Consider the following 23,097-nt stretch of genomic DNA (forward strand, 5'->3'; position numbering starts at 1 on the left):
CTTTCTTTCTTTCTTTCTTTCTTTCTTTCTTTCTTTCTTTCTTTCTTCCTTCCTTCCTTCCTTTCTTCTTTCCTTCCTTCCTTCCTCTTTCTCTTCCTACTTTCTTATAGTGTGATGTGTTCTTCAAAACCATATTTAATATTATATTTTACAGAATAAAATCGATCATTTCCTCTTTTTTTCTTACCATTGTTCTATGCACATCATTCTAAGATCTTTTTGACTTTTGTATCTAAAATAGGGCCTCATAAATGTTTTTATTAAATAGAAGGATGTGGGGCAGAGAGGCATGGAGAGTGAGTTTTCAAAATTTGAACCAGATGCCTGAACTCCTTATGACTATCTCAGTAGTAATCTGTGAAGATGATCCCTCTGTAACCACCTTTTCATTATTAGTTATGGAAGAATCTAGTTCTCACTCTAGTTCACATGGCTGTGTTTGGTGATGCCCACACAGCAGATGACTTGGAGCATCCTCTAGGTTAGGAAATGCTTTCAGCCTCCCCATCTCCAATGCTGTGATTCATTGTCCCCCCCCCCCAACTTCCTGCCCATGCTACTGGCACTAAATCTTGAAGGTATCCAGCTGTGTCCCAATTATCACTTCAGACAAATCCCAGCCTGCATGTTATCTATCCCTGTGAAATTTTCCACTCTAATGACAGAAAACTGCTGTTATATAAAGCATTCATTCTCTTTCCTAGTTACTAGCTGTATTTGCTATATGAAATGCATCTTTCTATATAGGCTCTCTCTCTCTTTCTCTCTCTCTCTCTCTCTCACACACACACACACACACACAGAGAAATACACACAAATACAAACATAGAGGCAGGATCTCAAAGGACCCAAATTCCTGGAAATTTTTCAGTTGTTTATTTTGCAGGGTTGAGGTGAAGAAAATAAGAAGGATATTTAAGCAAGAGAGAAAAGAAACTCAAATATCAAGAATGGAAAGAAGACTGATGTGTTACCTTTTTTTTAAAATAAAGTCCAAGTCATTTATGATATCTGTAAAATGTTGAGAAATATCTCTGACTTTGGTCACATCTAAATGCACTCATCATTCTAGGTCAATGTGTTTTTCTGACCAGATTCCCTTCCCTTTATCTTCCAGTTTCTAAGGCATTTCATTATAAAGAAATGGATGGAGTATAGGCCTAGTAGTGATATGGCTTGGTCAAAGGGCATGCACAGTTTAGTAACTTTTGGGGCATATTTCCAAATTGCTTTCCAGAGTGTTTAATACTTTATGACAGAGATATGATGAACTAATATGCAGAGTGAGAAATGCGTTTTTGGACATAGCCAGTGTGGGGAATTTGTTTTGCTGGACTATAGTTTTATAATACAAGGGCTTCCCCCCTTTTTTTCTTCCTTCCTTTCTTTTTCTTTCTCTTTCTCTCTCTTCTTTCTTCTGTCTCCCTCTTTCCCTTTTCCTCCTTCCCTCCTTCCTTTTTCACTCTCTGTCCTTCCTTTCCCCTTCTCTTTCCCCTACTCTTTCCCTCTTCCCTTCCCCCTTTTCTTTTCCCCTCTTCCTCTTTTCTCCTTCCCCATCTCTTCCCCCCTCCCCCTCTCTTTTCCACTTCCTCCTCTCTTTTCCCTGTCCCCTCTCTTCTCTTCTCTTCCTACTCTCTTTTCTCCTCTCCCCTCCCTTTCTCCTTATTTTTCTCCCTCCTCCCCTTCCTCCCTCTCTCCTTTCTTTTTTTCTTAGTGGATGGGGGAAGGGAGGAAAAATGTTTGATAATTGACAGGAAACTAAATTTTAATTTTTAAAAAAGAAGAAATGAGTGGGGTGTTCTTGAAGATTTAATATGATCCTTTTCTGGGAGAGCTATTAGGACATGGAACAGAATTCCCTTGAAGTCATTATTTACTTCTACTAGAGGTCTGCTTCATTAAACTCTAAGTATTTCCTAAACGAATTGCTAATTTTTGTATTTCACTAGAATCAGTTGTCTCCTTCTTGTAACGAGTCTCTTTCACTAATCTGTGCTGTCTTATGATAGGTGTTTCTGTAATGTACCATAGATATAACAAACTATAAAAGTAATTTACCTCCTTAGGAAGAGAGGCATATCAGCAAATTGGTTTGCATTATCTTGTGAGTGGGGCAGATATTTCAGGGGCTGACATAAAACATTTTTTCCTGCCTCATGACTTTGCAAATATATGTGCTTTCCCTCCCCTAAAAGTAGCCACTAAAATAATGTATAGCACTCCTCATATATTTCTTCAGACAACTGATTCTCATTGATAGCACCCAGCCTGTCACTGGAGAGGGGAGGGGTAGTGAAAGTGTCTTGGGCTTGTCAGGAAAATGCTGACTGCTGAGCTTTTGGCCCGTCTAGCTGCAAAGCTGGGTGGAGGACTGTCTCATCACATCTGCATTCACTGCATATCATTTGAAGTGATGCCTGTGAGAAAATCAGCTTATGTTTAACCAGTGAAATGCCTGATACAAATAAAGAAATATCACCTAAGCAGGCCCTTCACTTGGTAAGGTAGTGGCAAAGGGCCTTGGAAAGTATTAGGAGGGTTTTCCGATGTTTATGTTTCAAGGCCCCAGAATTTAAACTTGGGATGCTGAACTGAGAAGAATTTCTATGCAAAGCGGAAAGCAGATAATAGGATCACAGAACAAGAGGTAGCCCAGTGTAGAAGGAAAAGGCTGTACTACCAACATGTGATTGCTTGGAGGATCATTTTTTTAATTTTCTTTTTCTATTTTTAGGCAATTGGGGTTAAGTGACTTGCCCAGGGTCACACAACTAGTAAGTGTCAAGTGTTTGATCTGAGGTCAGATTTGAACTCATGTCCTCCTGACTTTAGACTCTATCCACTGCGCCACCTAGCTGCACATAAGGATCATTGATTTTCAAAGAGCTGCAAGGGACTTTAGACAACATCGATCCCATTTTACAGATGAGAAACTTAGGCCCAGAGAGGATAAGTGCCTTGTTCACCAATTCACAAAGGTAGCAAGTGTCTGAGGCAGGATCCAAAGCCAGATCCTCTGATTCTCAATTCGTGCCTCTTTCCACTGTGTATCACAGATCTGCCTGGAGTGGTTTAGTAAAAAGTACAAGGCAAGTAGGCAAATGAAAATAACTAATTGGATAGGTTTCTTTCTGATAGAATGCAAATTTCTTGAGGGCGGGAATTGTTTTGCTTTTGTCTTTGTAGACCTACTGACTTGACCATGGTCAGCTCTTCAAAACAGTTTGTTGAATTGAGTTGAACTAAAATTCTAGAAGTTCATAGGATTTAGAACTGGAACAGAGGTCATTTGGTCTAATCTCCTTATTTACAGATGAGGAAATTAAGGTCCAGAGAAGGGAAATGACTTGCCTAAGGTGTCCCAAGTAGTAAATGGCCCAGCTAGGACCCAAATAATTCTTTAGATTTCAGGACCAGAGTGCTACTCTAGGATAGTTAATGTGTAACTTATATCTACGAGGAGAATAATGCATTAGACCAGCTCATCCTATTTTAAATTCTCTAGTTCTGCAAATACATTATATGTGTGTGCATATATATATATATATATCTTGTGGGTGCACATTTCTTGTTTTCTATTTATGCTAGGGATACAAATGCAGGCAAGATTGTTCCTGAAACTTAAAATTAGGAGGACAACACATGGGGGAAACTTTTTTTTTGGGGGGGGAGGATGGTGTACAAAGTGTCATGGTATAGAGGTGGCCATGATATGGTTTAGAGGCCTGGTTCCAGCTAACATGAAAGCTCAGCTATCAGGTAGCATAGTAAGGAGATGGACGAAACAAATGTAGTACAGAAAGAACAGGTTAGAAATGTTACTGGGTAATATAAAGACAAAAACATGGGCTGAGATTGGAATTCAGTATTTAGGAATAACAGAAAAATTGCTAGAAATGATCTTCTGTATACACACACACACACACACACACTCACACACACACCACAGAGCTATCCTAAATAGTGGTATTTATTACCGTCTTGTCAATAGATTCCATTTCTTATTCTGTTGGCAGCCAGCTACCATTGAGCTTTATTTTTTAAAAACTTTAAACATATTAGGTATGTTGTAGCTGAATGTAAATCTCAATTTTTGTCAATCTCTAAAAAAAAGAATTAAAATCTGCTAGAGAAGACAGGCTAATATTAGATGCCCATTTTGTCCCATAGTTGACTATATGATGATTGGTCTTTCAGAATGGTGAAGATGATAGCTTTGTTATCTAATATTAGGATACCAATACACAAAAGCACAAGTATAGGTGTGCTCTTCTCACCTTGGTTGGTCAAAAGTAGGCTATTGGTCCACCTCTGTACTTTATGGCAATCAGAATTTTATGATCTCTAATAAATTATATTGGGATCCCCTTAAGGTGGTGATCAGGTACTGTATTTGTGCATAGTACAAATGTCATGGCTAAAAAGATTTTATTTTCCTTAGGAAACATAACATATAAAGAGCTTCCTAATGTACTGTCAATTTTTCAAAATGGTACCTTCTATGTGACACATTATTCAGTATGATGAAGTTACTGAATTGGGTGAATTGTAACCTATAGGGCCAAGAAAATAGCAGATTCACTCTTCAACTCAGTCGCACCTTTGTCTTTTCAATAGGTATTCCTGGGACTTAGAAACAAACTTTTTAAAGTTATTAACCTCCTATGATGCCTGTGATGCATTTATTAAAAATCAAGGGGAAAAGTGACTATGTGCTTGACCTTGCCTCTTGGTTCCAAGAATTCAGTCCTCTCAATTCACTTCCACACACATGAGGAACTGTCTCAGATCCTGGTCCACAAGTTGACACTATTTAGAAATGGAGGGGCCCTTTTGGGCATTTTTTTTCTCAGGGACTCAGCAACTGCAGAGTAGTAGTGATTGAAATTCCATACCTCTGCAATGTGGGGGAATGAATTCAACTAATCTCTTTTAAAACAAGGAGTCCAGTTTTGGGCTCCTGAAACGTTCGTAATTTCCCCTGAGATTAGTACAGGATAAGACTCTGGCAAAGGTCTCTTTTCCTAAAGAGGACTGCCAAAAAGATAAGGACCAATAACAACAGTATTCCGAGCAGTGGATTCTAAACTACACGTTAACCACTGTGTATCTCTAGCTTCTTTATAATGCACGTCTCTGGGAGCATAGAGATAGTTCTACTCAAACATTTCACAAATGAAACTCAAGGAAATAAAATTACTTGCCCAAAGTTACATAGGTAGTGGCAGATCTAGTTGGTGGCAGACTAGCACCCTGGTCTCTAGACCTCCAGGCCATTGCTATTTCTACTCTACCACACAGGCTTCACTGAATACCTGCATTCAAGGCCAGAGGAATCTTTTTATTGCTACTATGCCTATCTAGAGATTATGAGCTAGTACATAAAATTTTCTCCCTTCTTAGGCCACACTGTGTTGTTGTTCAGTGAGCTATCCACCCATGCCAATATCCACTTTTGATTCTTCATAGTGACAATCTCTATTATGCCTGGGCTGATTATCAGCACCAAGTAACAGTACTCTGTTTGGGTACCTTCAACCTAGCACTCAAGTATGGTCAGATCATCTTGGAAAGAAGGAGACATCTGCAAAGCTGATAGCATTGAGGTGTATCAGCACAACCTTCAATGAGGCATGTGGTACTAAAGAGAATAAAGGAAAAGCAACATATCAGCTTTTTAAAGGGGGGAGGATTACTTTCCAGACCTGCTGAATGATAAGCAATAACTTTGAGAAGAAATTATAATATAATTGACATCAATTTCCCTGAGAATGCACAGGAGAAAACTAACTACTGGCTCTAGACATAGTCTTGTCTTAGAATTAGTGTATATAACAGTAAGTAGTGTGTTATAAGTAGCCTGTCAACTACTGTTAAAATATTTAAGGAACATAATTCCTTTCTGTAAAAAAAATAAAAAGAGTTAAAAATTTTGGTCAGTATTATACTCTTGGATAAATTCTTTAAAAAAAATCCTATAAATTGTTTTAAAATTTATTTCCATTTCCATTCAAAGGCACATTAGGTACAAACTTTTCTGGTTGGAATCACATGATTTTTAACTGATCTAAGTTTCTCCATATAATTTATAGGAATGGGAATCTTTTATTGCCTTTTTGTTGCATTTTTTTCCTGAAAGACTGTCATTATGAATGCTCTAGGCAGTAGGGAAACTGGGGGATTATTCAAAAGATTACCCATATCACTTTGGCCCATGGAAACTGAGATAACTCTTGGAGAGTTTAATTTTATGATGGCCAGCTTCTCAGGTTGGCAATAGTTTCCTGGGAGCAGATCTTTTCCCCAGAGAATATGTCACTCTTAAGGAAAAGGAAATCATCAGAGCATTTTAGGGCTCAAAGGGACTTTTATGGATGACCTAGTTCATCATGTCACCTTCAGGCAGAAGGGCTAAGCCAGGTCTGATGATATTATATCCTGCTTTAAAAGACCTCTGCTAAAAAAAAAAATCCTTTGCTGATGCACAGCATTCACTAATTAAAACTCTCATTTTCATTTCTACCTGACACAGAACAAATGTAATATGGATCACACCATTGTATCTCAATACTTGAGACCTCTCTATATAGTAGGCAAGGTCATTTGTGCAGTACCCCTGCATGGTACACATCTGAATTATGGGCAGACCACCTATAGCTGCAAAGTTCTATCTTTCCTCACTTCTTGTTTGAAGAAATCCTTTTTGATTTTTCATCTGACCTGCTACTAAGCTTTCTGAGCAGTCAGGTATGTGTATCTGGTGTGGTTACTGTTTTTAGGGCAGTATCAATGGTAAGATGAGCCTCATGACTTTGTGAATCATTTTGATCATGAACACGTGGCCATTCATACAAACTGTTTATTTTGTCATGGAATCATAACATCCCTGCCAAACAGGTTAACATGAGCATACCATCTTAGATTAGAAAAGTACAAATGGTTATGTCATGTAAACAAGGAAGTTCTCCTATGATTCATCTGAATGCCTTATGCAATAGGTTAAATCCAAATATTTTCCAGTGTGCATTAAATAGATAATAAAATGCTTTATTCCTTTGCTCAGAAGTTAATCTACTGCAATCTTGCCCTTCATGTCTTCATCATACTCATATCTTTGTGGCTTTTCCCCCCTTAATCTCCCCAAACACAACAAACTTGAAGAGTAGGTTTCTGCCCAAAAAGATGGTATTAAGATGGTCATAATTTATTTGTACAATTCTATACAAAATGATGGTAGTTTAATATTTCAGTAATTAAAGATGTGAATCATCAAGAATGGACCATACTTCATTTTCCCACAAGGGAACAATGATGCGTTTCACGGTAGAATAGAAGCTCCTTTAGGGCAGGGACCATGTTTTGGCTTGTCTTTTCACACCCAGTGTCTGCAACATAGTAAACGTGTAAAAAATGTTTGTTGGATTGGATTGGATTTGCAGTCCTCAATGAGTAGCCAGGAAAGATATCCACTAAATATCCATTTTCTTTTGAATCTATATGTGCACGATCTGCCTTAGGTAGAATTTTTTTAATTGAAAAGTGAAATCATTTTGATAAACAGGATAGTTTAATGTAAATAGGAAAGAATATCTAACTTTTCAGCAACAAGAGAGGAATATTACCAATGCTTCAGCAATAAAATTATAACTATGATGGAAATGATACCTTACCTGCTCAGAAACTGTAGACTGATTAAATATTTCTGGAAACAAACCACAATAAATATTTTCTTTCAAGTACATGAGAGCCTGGAGGAATATTAGAGAGTATGGCATAATGGTTTGGTATTTAGCATTTGAAAAAGAGGCCTACCTTCACAAGCTACGATTTTGAAAGAAAACATCAGTTCTCAAAAATAAAGCCATGATGAACCTGAGAATGCAGTTTGGTTTTTTCCTGTTTCAAAAAAAAAAGATTAGTCCTGATACCAAAAACTCATTCTCCTGCAAGTACACACTATCTTTTTAGTTATGAGCTCTAGGATTCCTCTTAAGAAACCTGCCTAAAAAAATAAGCGTAAGGATTCCATAGGTGCCCAAGACTCGACAAATTCCATTACATGATCTATAGGCAATTCTACTGAACCAGAGTTACTGGGTTCCACCGCACCCAGAAAACCAGATGAAGGTTAAACTACTCTCTGTTACCTAGGTCTGGAGGGTAAATTTACTAATCTAAAACTTCATTTCTAATGAGTAGAAAAATATTTAACATACAAGCATAATTGTATGTACATATATAAGCTTAATTTTATGTACATGTTAACTGTTTATGAAAATCCAAGTAGGTAAATTATCTTTCTTTTAGATAGCAAACCCTAAAAGAGATCATCCTCTTCTTAACCCCTTACAAAAAAAGCAAGAAAACTTGTAGCTCTACACAGCTCATAATCTCCAAAGAACGTTTAAAAAATTTCATTAGTGTTATTCTCACAACATTCAACATTGCATGCTCACGAATAAGCAATTGGAAAGTGTAGTAGAATTTTAGTGTCCTGACATCTTCTGAAAATTTTAATGCAGGGGGAATCATCATTTTATGCTTATGTGGGTCTACTTTTCTGAGGATCAGTTCCCAGCTTCTCCCCTACTTTCACTAAGATGCTCCAGGAAAGAGTTCCTAAGAATTTAAGACTGTGCTTTCATTGGTTACAACCTTAAAAGGAGAGGCAGTTTGGGGTAGTAGATAGAGAGCTGGCTTTGGGTCAGGAAGACCTGGGTTCAAGTCTTGCCTTGGACTCACAGTTGCTGTATGAGCATGGACAAGTTGCTCAACTTCTCAGTGCCCTAGGAAACTCTCCAGGATGCTAAGTTTGGAAAGAGTTGCTGATCTGCACTGAGGTAGAAAGCTTCCGCACTGGAAGTTCTCTACTTTGATGAAACTGGTGGTCCTGAACATACAAATTATATGAGAAAAGACTTCAAAATCTACCCTATGACAGCAGTTACATGATGCAATGCATCTGGATGCTTAGAAACAACCAGTATGATTGACCAAGTTTTAAAAGTTTTCATCTAGAGGTTTGGCATCTTATGAAACATTGTGTGTGTGTGTGTTGTTGTTGTTGTTGTTGTTGTTGTCTTAGAGAATTTAAAGGGGAATTGAGACTCACAATTCCAGACCATGCTGTTCAAAACACAATACTAATACATCACATCTATTACAGAGTAGTTATTATGATGAAATGAACACTTAATTGGATCTACTTAAATCTTTGACCTGAAAAGAGTTAATAAATACGTTTGGCGCAGAGCAATATATTTGCTCCACATCCATCAAAACAATACCCAGCTCGTATTTGTTTCATTCTTACTACCTGAATGCTTTCAGGAACAATTAAATAAAGGTATAAAACTACCCTTGATATATTCACCGCAAATTAGATATTATCCCTGTTTTATGTACCCCAAACTGACTGAGATAGTATGTGTTACTACCTGCATTGTCTAAAATTGTCAACTTTCTTAAAAAAAAAACATAACCAACAACAAAAACCAACCAACAAACAATGCTTTGGGAATTTTCTTAGACTACATGCTTATAACATTTGTTGTTTAACACATACAAAACCACAAATCCAGAGCATGCATATTCATGGCCTTAAAGTAGAGTGCTTAGAGTACAAAGGCCAAGAAAAAACATCATTAAAAAGCATACTTCACCCAACCACCCTCCACCCCTACATATTTTCTGTTGTAAATACAAAACATGTATCTACAAAAAAGTGCACTATTTCTAAAAATGCAGGTATAGAGTTTTCCTTTGGTAGGGGCAAAAGCTATTTAGTCCCTCTATCAACTTTCTCCTCTCAGCTTAATTCTTCCTTCTTAATTCCCCAAATCTGACTGTCTGTGTTTGTGGCCACTGAAGGGGCTAGCTACTGGGTCCCACCCTTGGTTTAGCAGTCTGGTTGAGGGGGCCAAGCTCGGAAATTAAAGCATTGTGTTCTTCAGAAAACAAGGAGCTAGATTTTGCTTTGTTTTCTGTTCTCCTGTTTCACTCTTTAGGGTTTTCTCAAGGATTTGCTTAGGAGAAAAAAACAAGATTTATAGGGGCCAATGTGTGTCTCTTTTTGTCTGCAGTTACTGAATTGCTTCTCTTGTGGACCTGGCCATTTAAGGAGGCAAGTCCCCCAACAATCTTATCTGGAAATTTTCTCTGTAGCAATATTCTCAGTTTTAGGAGCTGAAAAGGGTCTGCCCTCCCCCATTCCCAAACAAATTAAGAAGATGACTACAACGTACTAACATTGTGTGAGCCTAGTGAGCTTGCTTATTAATTAGATTGTTCCTCAGGCTGCATGTGAGAGAGAGGCTCACATTTTGGTTGCAATTTTTGTGGTTAATTTTTCAAGTTTCCTGGGAAGGTGTGTTCAATCATTTTTTTTTCAGATGTGAAAATTAAACTTTTCATTTTTACTTTGTGTGACCCCTGTAGGATAGCATTGTTAGCATGGGAATGTGGGAAATGGATATTCCCACTAAACTTTTCCATTGAGTGATTTAGCACATGAATATGGTTTTTGATGATTTTATAGTGGCAGCAGATACATTTAGACAAAAACAAGCTCTATATCAAGCATCTACCCTCCGGAGCAAAAGAACAGCTTCTTCAAAGTGTAATAACCAATATATGGATTCTTCTAATATAGCTTATATAAATACCAACCAAGAGACCTGTAACTGGAGGTTGGGGGTATGATAGAGCTCTTCTCCAGGACATTGAAATTTAGAGGGCACTTGTTCATAATCTAGAAATAACTTAGTTTAGCACCTAATTAGTAAGATTAATTAGTTAAAATAGGAAGCTAATAGATGGTAAGCTTCCTTTCTATGGCCACAGAACCCCAGCCTGCCCCTGCCTTCCTTTCCCTCCCATCTCCAGCCTTCTCAGTAGCTGCTCCATGGTGTTTTTGGGTCCCTTCTCATTTCTAATGGGTTTCAACTTTAAAAGTTGGTCTGAAGGCATGTTCCATGCTGCAGCTTGCTTGGGGCAGTGAAAATGATAATTACACCTCTGACAACAAGTGAAACTGAAATACCTAAAGTACTTACACATTACTTCTAAGATTCACGAATGTCACAATGATGTCATTTATGGCAAACACTCAGAATAAAGGTAATAGGGTTGCTATGGGGATGGAATATTTCTTAAAACAAGTCACATATTGCTGCTGTGGGATAATGGCTATTTCACAGATAAAGCTCTAAAAAGTCTTGCTAGACCCCATTTAGATGGGTACTGGTAGACCAGTAGCATAAACACTTAAATCAAACCTTGTTCATTTTTTCCCCCAACTATTTTTTTCCACAATTGAGCTACATTGAATTTTAGGTGAGGAACAGGTTGTATGTTGAAGTTGGCCCAGGAATTCATCCTGAGCTCTTCAAATCCTAGGGAAATTTTTCCTCCAGATCTACATCAGTTGCGAATATGGCTTTTTATAATGATGGTCTCAAAGTCTTTTTTTTTTTTTAAAACAAAAATAAAAACAAAAACAAAACAAAACAAAACAAAAAAACAGTTTTAGGGAGATATTACCATGAATCATGTCATGACTAAACACTGGCAAAATAAAATGAATTGTACTATTTGAACACAGTAAAACTTCTAAATCTTATCAATGTTAGAACATCATTTCCAATTTGCATAGCCACACAAATGGAGTGCAGTGTTAAACGTACTGTCATGTAACAGTAAAGTTTAGAAGATGATGAGCATAAAGTTCCTTTATCATTTAAAGGTCTCCAATCAACTATACTGTTCACTTCTGCATTCTGCCACAGTTACCACCATCTTGTTTATTTAGGGCAGCTAATTATATACATCTATTTCTGGGTAAATCAATACAGAAGGCAGTTGCAGATGTGCATATTTGTCCATATGATGAGTATGACAACTTTTGCTAGTTGGTGCCAAACTAGTTAATGCCAAATGGATCCTGATCTGGATAGAAAGTAATGTGTTGTGCTTTATGAAGACTAAAGATCAAAGAAGTTTATTGTACACTATCTGTCCAAAGAAAACCAATCTCAAATAATCAAGTGCAAATGTGCAACACAGTCAATAAATGCATTAGCTCTGTGAACAGGTTTCCTGCTATGATTAAAAATAAGTGGTTTCTCTTTTTGTGTGTTATGTTTTAAAAAATAGGCCTCATACTCTTATTTACTAGTATTGGCCACTGTTTGACAAAGACATTCAATCAGTTTGTAATATGCCATTACATTTCATACCAGAATGTGTACAGGGTATGGGGGTGCCGTGGAGAGAGGGAGGGGGCAGAGAGAGACTGTCCTGAAAGAATTAGAAGTGATCAGTGCTTAAAGTAAATACAAGAATCAGCATGGGGAAGGTCCACAGTTTCAATAAATACAAGTGTAACAAGCATAGGTGTTTCTCAACTTGGTGGAATTTTTCTGCATATTAATACAGTATCATACAAAATAGCAGGGCTATTAAGAGCAGTGATTGGCAAAAACTTTCACAATAACTTATGCTCATGAGCGAGTCTTCATTGAACACATTCTGCATTTTAAAAAGTGCCATCTCTCTGTTCCTCTCGTCCTCCCTCTGACCCTCCACGGAGAGGTGAGTCAGCTTGGCAGTGTTCTGTTAGGAAAGTTCTCCCATTAGTAATCTGGCTGGGTCCAGTGTACTCATTACTGAGTGGCAAATTGCGACTTCATCGACAACGTCTGTGCAAAGTATGCTTCTTTCTTTTCAAAGAAACCAGTGTCTCTAACTCATTTACAAAAGGCTGAAGCCTTTTGTTTCTATCTGGGTCACCCTGAATACAATTCTAACAAGAGGAAATCACAAGTTAGGTAGGGGAGCTTATGACACAGACTCTACCTGGTACCTTGTGGATGCTGTGAGCCAGGGCTCCCCTCATCAAAGGCTCAGGCAGGCTGGAACTATTGCTTGGAAAACTAGAAATATCCTAATAATAAATTGATGGCCATAATGGACACCAGAAAAGTGTTTTCTTCCCTCCAATGTGGTTTCCCTTTTGTGTTTCCTATAAGACTTTAAAGAGATGTCTAATTCCGAGTAAAAAGTCATTCTCTGTTGCCTCATCAATTCCTTTTAATAAACAGTAAAGCCACTCATACTCCAAAGTACCTTGAGGTTCAGTTCCCATAAAACACTGCACTTATGACCTTTGGATTACTGATTGTAATCTAAAATGCAGGAGGAAAAGACGTAAGAGAGGCTCTCTGGAAAAAGGAAAAAAAAAAAGGAACAAAACAACCCCAAATCCAGAATCCCATAATTATCCTCAGAAAAACACCCTATACAATCAGTGTAGCCTCTTCTTCTCTATTTTACCCACAATCTCAAGTCATAAATTAGATTAGTCTTCCATCAAATAACTTAAAAAAAGAGGAGGAATTGGAGCAAGTTCTGTCTGGCTCAGAGCCAGGTAGCAGCCAGTGCTTCTAGGATCCCAGTCACTGTTCAGAGAGATAGAGATTGAAAAATCATATGAATGTGGAGAGTCTTCACATCGACACACATCAGGTTTTCCTGATGGGGGTGAACAGGGCGGAGGTTGGGAGTGAGAAAGAGGAAAAATGGAGGGCTAGCCAGAGAGGAGAACAGCGAGCAGGATAGACCGTACTTCACGGCCCGTCGGAAGCACCCCGTGCTCTTGTGGGGGTGCCGGCCATGTTGAGTATTGCACAGAAAAAAGAAGGAAATGGCACCTCAGCCTTGCCAGGTGGATCAGTGCTCCCTGCACATGGGCAAGTTCACAAAGGTGAAAACGTTGAATTCGGTCATGATGGAGAAACACAAGAAGATGCCATAAAGGAAAAGGCACACGAACCCCAGCTTCTTGTCCAGCTTCCACTTGTTCATGTGGACACCAAATACCTGCAAACAGACACACATCACTGGCTTTGGCGTGGGGAAGACATGGGGTCTGCCTGAAGGGCCTTGGGTGGAATCAGCACAAATCTACTTTGAAAATCCACTCTTGGATCATGAATGATAAGATGACCAAAGACTTACAAATCACATATAATAACCAAAGACTGGAATGACGTTGGAAGCATCATACCCATTGTGATGATCTGGGAAAACGATGATTAATTTGCCATTGAAACAAGAGGAAAGGCTCAGAATCTTTATCTGAACTCTAGTTTTAGGCAACAAATTAATAAGTATATTGAGCATAGTGGGTACCCCAATAAATATTTTCTGAGCTGGATGTTTATTACATTTGATAAAAATAGCAACTTTCACAGACTTAGTAAAGATATAGTACAACTTTCTAACTTTACGGTACCAATCATTGAAGTTTATAGTGTTGACTTCAGGCTCCTACGATATCCTGAAGTACCTTCTGAATCTTCAAGGGAAGGCTGAATTATTTTTAGTATCAGTTTAGCATATATGTTAAGCATACTGATTGCATTCTAATTCTTTAAGAATTGGTCATTGGTATGTGCAATATGCAATTGCTCTCAGTTAACCAGAATATTCTGCTAACTGAAGAATACCACCTCCCAGCATTTCTAGACATGTAGGAATGTGCTGTCTTAGATTTTGGTGGATTATTCGCCTATTTTCTTGATAAAGCTGTATGTGCCTGACATGAGACAAGACCGCTTCCCTCTAGGAGGCCTGGCTTTATTTCAGGCAAGGATAAAAGAGTATAGTGTGTTGCCAGGGCCTACTTCCAGGAAAGAATGGAAGCTGGCTGGGTCTTGAATAAGATTCCACCGAGGCACCATGAAGCACAAGACCATCAGGAAAATGCTCTCAGCAGAAGGCATCCAAACAAATATAGGCATGAAAGGGTCAAGGGGAAGATGAAGAGAAACGGTCCATAGAGATGAAAATACTAACTGGAAAGCTGTGTACATACCGTGACAAAAACCGAGGCCAAGAGCAAGCCAACAGAGTAGATCAGTCCCCTGCTATTCAGTCGAATCTGTAAGGAAGGAATTTCAAACTGAATCATGGTTTTATAAAAGCCATTTTCCCTTTCCTTGGCATACCATCAACTTTAAAATAGCATTTGTCTGTAAGAATCCTCCTAAAACAAAGAAAAATGAATGGTCTTTATGCCTCTCCCAACACCCTCCTGCAGTCAGCCTTGACAAAGAGAAGAAAGATTAACCAAAAGATTTAATTAACCAGAATTCTCTTCTGTGCTCTATTCAATGACTTCTCTTCTGTATTTCCCTAGAGTGCTTATTAGCACAGTCCTGGGCACAAAATTAGATGCTCAATCAATACTGTTGGTCTATTGATGACTTGTATGATATTCAGTGATGTTCAGAAAATGACTCTGCAGAACTGAAAGGTGTTCAATCATTACAGAAAGATTCAAATGTCCTATTTACTAAGCCAGTATAGTGGAAATTTTAGAAAGATCTTCAACAGTGAGTTTTTGGTTAGCCCTCAGATAACTCAATAAATGTTAAGTTCTTGTGAAATAAAAGGTGAAATGGTATGGGAGAAAGGGGCCTGGCCTTGCCATTAGGAAGACTTAGGCCTTAGTCTTTCCTCCTGACAGTTGTGTGATCGCCAGCAGCATCTCAGTGCCTCAGGCAATATTTTAGGACTATCAGTTACAGATGAGTTGTAGATCTGCATGGATGGAGGGAATTCCTACACTTAGAGTTCTTCATCTTGGTATAATCATAGGCCTGGACCACTTCCCCCACCCTTGCCAAAATTTTTTTTTACATGGCACTATGCTGGGTGCTGAAGATAAAAAAATAAAATTGAAATGGTTTCTGTTTTCAGGGATTTATAGGTAAGTAAATAGAAAATTATATGAGGTAATTCCAAGAAGGAGGAAGCCTTAACATGAGGCTTCCGGGGCATGAGGAAATCTCTCCTGTAGGAGGCAGGATCTGAGATATGCGCTCAAGTCAGATCAAGTCAAGGCAGCTAGCATTAATTGAATAGCTGCTATGCACCAGGCACTCTGCTAAGTGCTGAGGATACAAAGAAAGGCCAAAAAAACAATTTTTAAAAAGCCAGTCTATGCTGTTAGAGAACTCTCACTCTGATGGGGGGGAGGAATAATATGCAAAATACTCACAAACAAAATATGGACAGGATAAATTGGAGAATAATCAACAGAAAGAAGACACTAAGATTAAGGAGGATTGGAAAAGACTTCTGGCAGAAGGTGGGACCTTGGCTGAGACTTGAAGGAATCCAGGGCAGCCAGAAGGCAGAGATGAGGAAAGGAGGGTATTCCAGGTTTAGGGTTCAGCCAATGAAAATGCTTGAACTTTGGAGATAAAGTGTCGTGTGTGAAGAAGAGCAAAGAGTTCAGTGTCTTTGGATTGTTGAATACTTGGAGTAAGATGGAAGAAGACCGGAAAAGTAGGAAGGGCTTTAAACCTAAACAGAGGATTTTCTATTTGATCCTAAACATAATAGGGAGCCATTGGAATTTATTGAATGGGGGAAGAGGTGTGATGTGATTAGATCTTCATTTTAGGAAGATCAATTTGACAGTTGAGTAGAGGGACGTATAAAAGGATTGTCTTGCCATAGTGAGGGCCAAGTTCAGATTATTCGGTGTAATTTGAAATGAACCCAATCAGCATGGTTTTAAGATTTTCTCCAGCTTTGTTCAGCAGCATGTGAGTAGTAGGAAAGGCAAGGGAGTAGTGAGTGTTATCCAAAGATGTGGTCTGACTGGGCAAGATGTTCAATGGGATGAAGGGGCAAAGGTTTCTAGAGAAGCAGACAGTGTAGAATTGAACTGGTTTAACCAAAGGGTCAAGATGGGGAAGGGAAGACAAGTGTAGTCAGTGCAAGGATGATTGCCTGGGAAAGAACTGAGGGGTGAAGAGACTGGAGGTCATAGTGAGGATAAAGAGTGAGATTTGGAGTTGTAACAGAGGGAGAGGCAGAATGACGAGATTACAAAGTTAAATAATATAACAAATACATTTATTAACATATTATGAATAAATATTTTGTATTGATAATGTATCAATTACTCTATTATGAATAAATATAATATAATAAATGATAATAAAAATAGAGGAATTTCAGAGTTCATGAATATGAATGTAGAATATTTATGGGTGATGGTAAGGTCAAGGGTTTGAGGGAGCTGGAATTTCTAAGAGGGGAAGTTGAGGAAGGAGTACATTCTGGAAATGAGCCCACTTGTGCAAAGGAAAGCTTTGGCCTGAGAGATGGAATAGAAAATACACAAACCATTGCTCTCTTTCCTTAAGAAATGTATTTTTTTCTCAATCAACAAGAACTGATTAAGCACATTCTATCATACTATTTGCTGGACACTATTAGGTTCTGGGGCTACAAAGACAAAAAACAAAACAATCCCTGACCTCAAGGTGCTTTCAAAATAAGAATTTATAAAATGTTCTCAGCATAAAATAGGGGAAAATTTTTTGTGGGAAGCCAATAGCAGCTAGGGTGATCAGGAAAGGCCTTGTATAGAAGGAGGCATTTCAGTTGAGGTTCTGAAGAAAACAGCTGGTTGATGTCAGAAGACAGAATAAGATTCAGATCTTATGATTCCCAGCCTGATGCTCTCTCTCCTATACCACCCACCTCCTTCAAAGGGTTAAATGAATCTCTTGATGCTGTTAAAGACAGTGTCCGAGAATAGAATGGCCCATTTCCAAAACTGGGTGGACTAATATCCCATTCTGAATTACTCAGTGGGGTTCACAGATGATGCAGATTCTACAGTTTAATAGAATATAAAAATTGGTGCTTAACTATAAACAGAGGATGAAGAAAGTCCTGAGGTTAGCTGGTGCAGCTCTGGCAATATTCACTGTTTTCCAACAGCTGGATTCCTTCTGGTTTTTAAGACTGCTGTTAATGACACAAGGATTTCCATTTGGAATCTGGCTAAAGACACCAGGGACTGAAATGTCAGCACAGGAAATGTGTTTCTCTACCAGACTTGGGCCAGCAGTCAATATTTTGGTTGTAATGTGGCTTTTTTGAAGGATGATAACCCAAAGCAAAGCAGAAAACTTTTGGTCCCTACCTCTACCATTAGGAGAAATGAAGATGTCTTATCCATGCTTGAGGTTGTGAGCTTCTGGAGGGATTGGGACTACCTTGTTCATTCTCCTCAGCCCTTAGCAAAGGGGCTTACATATGGTTAGAGCTCAAAAGAATGTTTGTTGTGCTGAAATAATTGATTTAGCCAGACCACAATGGTATCCCAGTGACCCGAGGTGATTTGTAATTCTTGGAGTCACTTGTGGTTGTTGTTCAGTTGTTCAGTTGTGTCTGACTCTTTGTGACCTTGTGTACCATACTATCCATGGAGTTTTCTTGGCAAGATACTGGAGTGGTTTGCCCTTTCCTTCTCCAGTGGACTAAGGCAAACAGAGGTTAAGTGACTTGCCCAGGATCACACAGCTAATAACTGTCTGAGGTCATATTTGAACTCAGGTCTTCCATAGTGCCTTTCACCTGCTATCATTTACATGCATGTATATATGTGAATGCACATACATATATATGTATATATACATACACACACGTATTTATATATACATACTTACCTACCCATATATATGAATATACATACACACATATATTTATATATACACACCTACCTACCTATACATATACATACATACACACACACACACACACACACACACACACATATATATATATATATATACAGCTCCTGGAAATGGAAAGCCAATCATGCCAGCACTGTAATCATCAATTATTTTAATACCATATCTGGAAAAAGCAACATGTTTTCTAAAGCAATCATAGGTCATAGATTCTTTATTTTATATATACAGCCTGCCTGAGCCCCAGGGAAATGAAATAACTTGCCATATGGCACATAGCTGTTTAATACTGTCCAGGTCTTACTCTTAGTCTAAAGTTCTTCCTATTAGAGCTTGCTGTTGTTTTGGTAAATAAGTTCCTAGATTAATAAAGGCTCAGAATCAGAGAATCTCTGGGATGAAAAGTACCTTCTGGTCCAACCTATGCCTAGCCAAGAACACTATCTATACTATCCCTGATGGGTGGTCATTCAGCTTGCCCTTTTAGAGACTTAGAGGCTGACCTCTTAGCATTAGAACCATGGAAAAGGTAATGAACAGTTATCTTTGCATCTGGCACTAGGAGCTCAGGACCCTTAAGATTAGGTACAGGTATAGTAAGTCGGCCTGTCAAAAAACGGTAACAAATACAAAGCAGGTGAGGAAGGCAAAGAACTATTCAAAGTTCCTGTATAGGCATAGCCTCAATTACTGCATCCTAGCTATTCAAGTCTTCCTGACTCTCTACTTAAGGTAAAGTCCTAACAGGAGACTTTTTTTGCCCTTGGAAAATCATGCAGCACATTGAATACATAAAGAAACATTCATTTTAGATACCAGTTTACACTTTTAAATTGGATCATTATTTTTAAGGGGTATTTTTAACTAAGATCCCTCTTCATCAGCAGAGACATTTCATTAGGAAACCAACAAATGGACCTAAGTCTGTACTTTAGTGATATGTGGAAAACTATTTAGTCTTCCCAAAGGGACCTAGTTGAAAATATGAAAAGTTCTTTTATGAGCTTGATGGCATATTTAAATCCATTGTAATAGCTTAGTTGATTTTCTTGCCTCAATTCTCTCTCCTCTTCAATCTATTCTCAACATAGCAGCAAAAGTGAGTATTCTTTATAAGCTCCTTGAAAGCAGAGATTGTTTTATTTTTGTCTAGTACCAGGCCTGGCATGTACTAGATACTTAATAGATGCTTGTGATTGATTGATTGAAAAAATAGTGATATTCTTTTTTTTTTTGCTTTTTAACGAGGCGATTGGGGTTAAGTGACTTGCCCAGGGTCACACAGCTAGTAAGTGTTAAGTGTCTGAGGCTGTATTTGAACTCAGGTCCTCCTGACTTCAAGACCAGAGCTCTATTTACTGCACCACCTAGCTGCCCCAAAAAGTGATATTCTTAAAGCACAGACTTGTCATGCCTCATCATTCCTCTGCTCAAAAAGTCCCAGTGGCTCCCTAGCATATATATAACCATACGTAATTGAGATGGAATTTGTCTATTGCTGCTGTGTATTTTTGTGGATTTCCATCTCCTGATTCAGTGTTTTTGAACAGGCTGCCTATCTCCTGTCCTTGGAGTGCATTCCTTCCAGGACCTCATTTTCTAAGAATCCCAAGCTCCTTTCAGAGCTCAAATTCCATCTCAATTAGTCAATTAATCAATAAATATAAAGACAAAAATAAAACACATGAAGCTTTTTCTGATTTCCCTTTTTTTCTACCCCTCTACTACTAGTGGCACCTCCAATTACTTTATATTAATTTTTTATATATTTGGCATTTCCGTGTATGTGTACATATTGTTCCCCCTGATTGAATATAAGGCCATTACGGTCAGGAACTGTTTGTTGCCTTTTTGTCCCCAGCACTTGAGACAGTGCCTAGAACACAGAGGGTACTTAATAAATGCTTGTTGAATCGATTGATAGGGAATTTCAGGGACCTATATTTACTAGAGTGCTAGATATGGAATCAGCAAGACATGAATTCAACTCCATCTGCAGACACTTACTAGCTGTGTGACCCTGGGCAAGTCACTTAACCTCTGCCTCAATTTCCTCATTTAAAAAATGGGAATAATGATAGCACCCATCTCGCAGGGATTGTTTTAAGGATCAAATGAGATAACAGGTAAAGCACTTTGTGAACCTTAAAGTGCTGTATAATGCTAGCTATTATTATTACCATTACTACTACTACTACCATTAATGATGGTAATTATTATTACTGATAGTTAGCATTTATTATTATTGCTACTGCTAATGGTATAACTCCTACCAAGAGTAGCTAGCATTTACATTGCACTTTAAGGTTCGCAAAGTACTTTACAGGTTACCTCATCTGATCCTCTCAATAGCCCCTGTGAGATGGTGCTATTAGTATTCCCATTTTATAAGTGAGGAAACTGAGGCAGACAGAAGTTAAGTGACTTCTCCAGGATCGCACCGTTATTAAGTATCTGAGGCAGGATTTGAATTTATGTCTTCTTGACTTTAATTGCACGGGCTAGCTACTACCGCAACTCTACTATAGACACACCGGTCTCACTGAAATCACTGGGAAACCAAGGAATAAAGGAAATGTATTTGAACTATCCTCATTATATCAACATAACCATGGGATAATTTCTGAAGTGACTTTAATGAATTGGATTGAGTTCACTTTGACAGCTAGGCACATGCAGTTACGAATGAATAAGTATAAACACAAAAGTGTGTCATTGTTGAGTTGTTTCAGTCATAACTCACTCTTTGTGATCCCATTTGGGGTTTCCTTGGCAAAAATACTGGAGTGGTTTGGCATTTCCTTCTCCAGCCCATTTTATAGATGAAGAAACTGAGGTAAACAGGGTTAAGTGACTTGCCCAGGGTCACAGAACTAATAAATGTCTGAGGCCCGATTTGAACTTGTGAAGATGAACCTTCCTTATTCCAAGCCCAGTGCTCTATCTACTGAGCCGCCTGGCTCCCGCAAACACAAAATGGCCATCCTCTAATCAATATTGGACTAATGGTCCCTGGAGATAGACATTTCAGAAAATTGGAGTGTTTCCTGAGGCACTGATTAAAATTATGATTTTGTCATAATTCCTATTTATGTAGTTCTTTACAGTTTTCAAAACCCTTTCCTCCCAACAATCTTGTCAGATTAGTAGCACAAGTATTCTTATGCCTATTTTACAGAAAGGAAAATAAATGGATTTGATATATTCGTTGGTATTTGTGAAATTCTAGAGCTGGAATCACACACAGAGATTATTTAATCCCATCTCCTCATTTTACAGATAAAAAGGAGCAGATCAAAGAGCGTCTTTCTCTCACTTAGTATATGATAGAATGGAGACATGAACTCGGGTCTCTAGTGGTTTTGTTTAGTGTTCATCCAACTGTACCAGAATCATCCAGTACCACAATTTCAGAGTTGGAAAGGATGTCAGAGACCATTTAGTCCAACCCATTAAAAAAAGAATCTCCACTCTAACACTCCAAATGAGTCTTTATTTAGCTTTTGCTCAATGACCTTGGTGAGGGAGAATCTCTGGGACAGCTTTAACTTAGCAAGGAAGTTTTTGCTTCTCGAGAGCCTGAATTAGCCGCTTTATGATTTCTAATCATCGCTCCTAGTTCTGCCCCGTTGGACCAGACACAGTGGGTCTGGTTCCTCTTCCACATACCAGCTTTCACATACTAGCGAAGATAGACCTCTTATTTCCCTTGTTTTCTCTTCTCTAGGCTATATACCAGCCTGGCCTTTCTTTGTTGATACTGAGTCGTTTTCCAGTCATGTCCAATAGCATGAGCTAAATAAAGGCTCTTTATCAACCTGGCTATTCTTTGGACACTCTCAAGCTTACTGATAATCTTCCTAAAATACAGTAACTAGGACTGAATACAATCTATATGTGGGCAACCTACAGTGTAACCATCATCTCCTTATTTATGGATTCTGTCTCTCTCTTAATGTAACCCAAATTTGCATCACCCTTTTGGGCTACCATATCAAATCGTAAATTCATATTGAATTTGCAGTCTATTAAATCTCGTAAATCTTTTTCAGATATACTGCTGTCTTGCTATGCTTTTTCCAATCTTGTACACATGAAGTTTTTTTTTTAATAGCTAGCTAGCACTTACATAGTGCTTTAAAATTTGTGAAACATTTTATAAATATTATCTCATTTGATCTTCACAATTCCGTGGAGTAACATAGATGCTATTAAAACTCTCATTTTACACATGAGTAAACTGAAACAAACAGAGGTTAAGTGATGTGAGTACAATCACACAGCTAGTAAATATTCGGGATTAGCTTTGAACTCGTATCTTTCTGACTCCAGATGCAGCACTCCATCCACTATTTCACCTAGCTGACTCTTTAATCTACTTATAAAACTGTACATTTATCCCCATTAGATTTAATTTTATTAGATTAGTTATAGCCTATCAAGATCTGTTTGAATTCTAATTTGTCTTTCAGTGTGTTAGATGTCCCTCCCAGCTTGGTGTCATTTGTAAATTTGATAAACAGGCCATCTATGTCTT

General features: G+C 38.2%; 1 protein-coding gene across 2 annotated transcripts in view; it reads right to left on the reverse strand.

The window, feature by feature from the left end:
• Positions 1-13,302: 13,302 nt before the first annotated feature.
• SLC24A3 (solute carrier family 24 member 3) overlaps positions 13,303-23,097 on the reverse strand; it is a 750,777-nt gene continuing 740,982 nt past the window's right edge. For both annotated transcript variants that reach the window (XM_027840422.1, XM_027840423.1), the window contains exons 16-17: positions 14,876-14,941; positions 13,303-13,878 (exon numbers count right to left, since the gene is read on the reverse strand). In XM_027840422.1, the coding sequence (XP_027696223.1) occupies positions 13,729-13,878; positions 14,876-14,941 (216 nt within the window). In that variant the 3' untranslated portion in view covers positions 13,303-13,728. The remainder of the gene's footprint in view (positions 13,879-14,875; positions 14,942-23,097) is intronic.

The sequence above is a fragment of the Vombatus ursinus genome, unplaced genomic scaffold (genome assembly GCF_900497805.2).
Source record: "Vombatus ursinus unplaced genomic scaffold, bare-nosed wombat genome assembly UNPS02014841.1, whole genome shotgun sequence".
NCBI classification, from domain to species: Eukaryota; Metazoa; Chordata; class Mammalia; order Diprotodontia; family Vombatidae; genus Vombatus; species Vombatus ursinus.